The 2,874-nt window shown below is 41.2% G+C and overlaps 1 protein-coding gene across 1 annotated transcript in view; it reads right to left on the bottom strand.

Moving 5' to 3' along the window:
• The window catches only part of LOC123970542 (collagen alpha-1(XVIII) chain-like), a 41,763-nt gene that overhangs the window by 10,358 nt on the left and 28,531 nt on the right, over window positions 1-2,874 (bottom strand). Inside the window, exons 21-23 of the mRNA XM_046048611.1 lie at window positions 1,555-1,641; window positions 1,186-1,221; window positions 1,022-1,081 (exon numbers count right to left, since the gene is read on the bottom strand). Coding sequence (XP_045904567.1) covers window positions 1,022-1,081; window positions 1,186-1,221; window positions 1,555-1,641 — 183 coding nt within the window. The remainder of the gene's footprint in view (window positions 1-1,021; window positions 1,082-1,185; window positions 1,222-1,554; window positions 1,642-2,874) is intronic.

Genomic DNA, 2,874 nt, shown 5'->3' on the forward strand with positions numbered 1-2,874 from the left:
TTTTTAATTTTATGGCCATTTTTGGATGATTTACACACTCCGTACTTTAACAAACTCCTCCTAGGGATTTAGTCCGACCGACTTCAAATTTGTGCTGTGCCTTCTAAAGGCATTGAAGATGAAAAGTTGTGCTATTTGCGAGTTTTCGTCAATGGGTGTGTCCGTGGCGTGGCGTCAAAGATCAAGTCTTCGCCATGACACAGGAAGTTGTTGTAACTTCAGTGTACATGCTCACATCTGAACCAAACTTTACGTGCTTGATAACTCTCCCACCCCGCAGACATCTACACACCAATACCGATTTATATTCATAGCAGCAAGTACTATGTAGCTCCACATAGGGGACACAGGAAGTGACTTATAACACCTTCATGCGGCGTCGGAACCGCATTGCAAATTCACAGCCGCACCGGCAGAGCTCGAGAATATGCAACTCGGCCGGCTCACACCCGGACACGCTACAAGTGCGAGGGCCCGCCCAACGCTGCTTGCAGCTTTAATTCAATTTTTCTTATTTTTTCTTCCCCTCTTGTGGACTGGCAAGTTAGTATTTACTGACATTAACACACCCCATTGCAGATAACCAGCAAACTGGCCCTTTAAGAAACTTATTCCAGGTTATTTGTTCAGTGTCCTACTCTCTGGAATCTAAAGTGAGAGAGGATTGAAAGGGTTGACTAGGAAATCGACTTGAAGCTGGAGTTAGATATTTAATACTGACGATCAGGTCAGTCCCTTGTATTAAAACTAGCTTGTTATCAGGGGTTGCCTTTCTTTCCAAAGTCGTATCTGAATTTATTATGCGCCAAGGGCACCCAGAGTTGGTGACCCGAGAGAGGGGGGTTTCCTTGTTGTGGGCCACTTCTCGCTACAATATGGATATAAAGAATTAACTATTTTACAACTCAATGGTGGGACAAAAATATCTTTGCAGTGTGCAATGTTGCACAAAAATACATTCAACAACATATTTTAGTGTGTAAAATACTAAATCAATTAATAAAAAGGTGGATTATCTTACCTTAGGTGCATATCCTGGAGGACCTGTGTCTCCTTTGTCTCCTTTTGGTCCCCCGGGCCCCTAGATGAGAACACATTATATGCGTCCTCCCTTCCATTTCTGTATATTGATCAGACTTTGGATTAGACCAAACTGAACTGTGCAATTGTAATAGTGATACACACCTGGGATCCTGGTCGACCAGGAACAAAAGCGCCTCCCTAAAGAAGAGAGAACGATAACGTGAAGAAAAATGAACAAATATTATGTTGAAATAAGTTTACTTTAGTAAGGTTTATGGTGAGGTCAGTTAAGGGGCCACCCACCTGCAACCCTTCTTTCCAATATACGTCATTATACTACAGCAAGACACAGCTAGGTCAGTTAGTTTGGAAGTGAACAAACTTAGCAAGCAGTGACTGTTAGTGAATATGAGTAACTCAAGCAGAAACTGAAAAAGAAAGTATTTTAGTGATTAAATGACAGGCATGTCATGTGAGGGTTAATTTAATATATTTGACCCCTCTTGGTTAATGATTTGACCTCTGACTCACTTCAGCTGCTGTCTTGTACATGATCTGTCCTGGAGGTCCGGGAGGCCCTGGAGGTCCAGGTGGTCCGCCAACTCGCCCTGGCAGACCCTGCCACACAAATTGGACATAAAATGTATCCATTGGAAGAGGAAATAACACATATTGAGTATATACTGTATTGATATATTAAGAAAATAAAAAAAGATTTGATTATCTAGAACAGGGGTGTCAAACTCATTTTCACCAAGGGCCACATAAGCATTATGATTACCCTCAAAGGGCCAGTTGCAACTGTAACAAACGTAACTACTCCTTAACATATTGTTAAATAACTGTCTCTTTATTAGGGCCTGAGCACGAACCGTGCGAGGTCCCTATTGAATTTGTAAAGATTATATTTTTAGGGCCCGAGCACAACCGTGCGAGGACCCTATTGAATTTGTGAAAATTATATATTATATATATATATATATATATATATATATATATATATATATATATACACATATACACACATATATATATATATATATATATATATATATATATATACACACATATATATATATATACACACACACACACACATTTTTTTTTTTTTTTTCTGCAAAGTAAGCTCCATTTTGGGGACCTGAGCATACTCGAAAACTCACGAAACTTTGCACACATGTCAGAACTGGTGAAAGATTTCGTATTTTATGGGATTCGCGCACGGGCGTGGCAAAATGACTCGCTAGCGCCACCTAGAAAATTGGAAAAAATTAGCCCCTCGTTCACCTTCAACCTACATGTACGAAATTTTCTGGGAACATGTATCATATCAAGACGCACAAAAAAGCCTCAAGAACCCATAGCCTAAAGTCAACAGGAAGTCGGCCATTTTGAATTTTACGGCCATTTTTGGATGATTTACACACTTCGTACTTTAACGAACTCCTCCTAGGGATTTAGTCGGATCGACGTCAAATTTCTGCTGTGCCTTCTAAAGGCATTGACGATGAAAAGTTGTGCTATTTGCGCGTTTTCGTCAATGGGCGTGTCCGTGGCGTCGATGATTCGCTATGAAACAGGAAGTTGTTGTAACTTCAGTGTACATGCTCACATCTGAACCAAACTGTACATCTAGGATGAGAGTCCCGCCCTGAACACATGTACATGCCGACATTCACCCACAGTCATAGCGCCACCTGCTGGCAATAGAAAGTGACCTTTAACGAAGCAGCCCCCGCCGCATGTTTCACCTACGTGCACGAATTTTCTGTGGTACGTGTATCTTGTCCAGACGCACAAAAAAGTCTCTTGGAGCCATAGCCTAAACCCAACAGGAAGTCGGCCATTTTG

Source organism: Micropterus dolomieu, linkage group LG01, assembly GCF_021292245.1.
Source record: "Micropterus dolomieu isolate WLL.071019.BEF.003 ecotype Adirondacks linkage group LG01, ASM2129224v1, whole genome shotgun sequence".
Classification (NCBI taxonomy): domain Eukaryota; kingdom Metazoa; phylum Chordata; class Actinopteri; order Centrarchiformes; family Centrarchidae; genus Micropterus; species Micropterus dolomieu.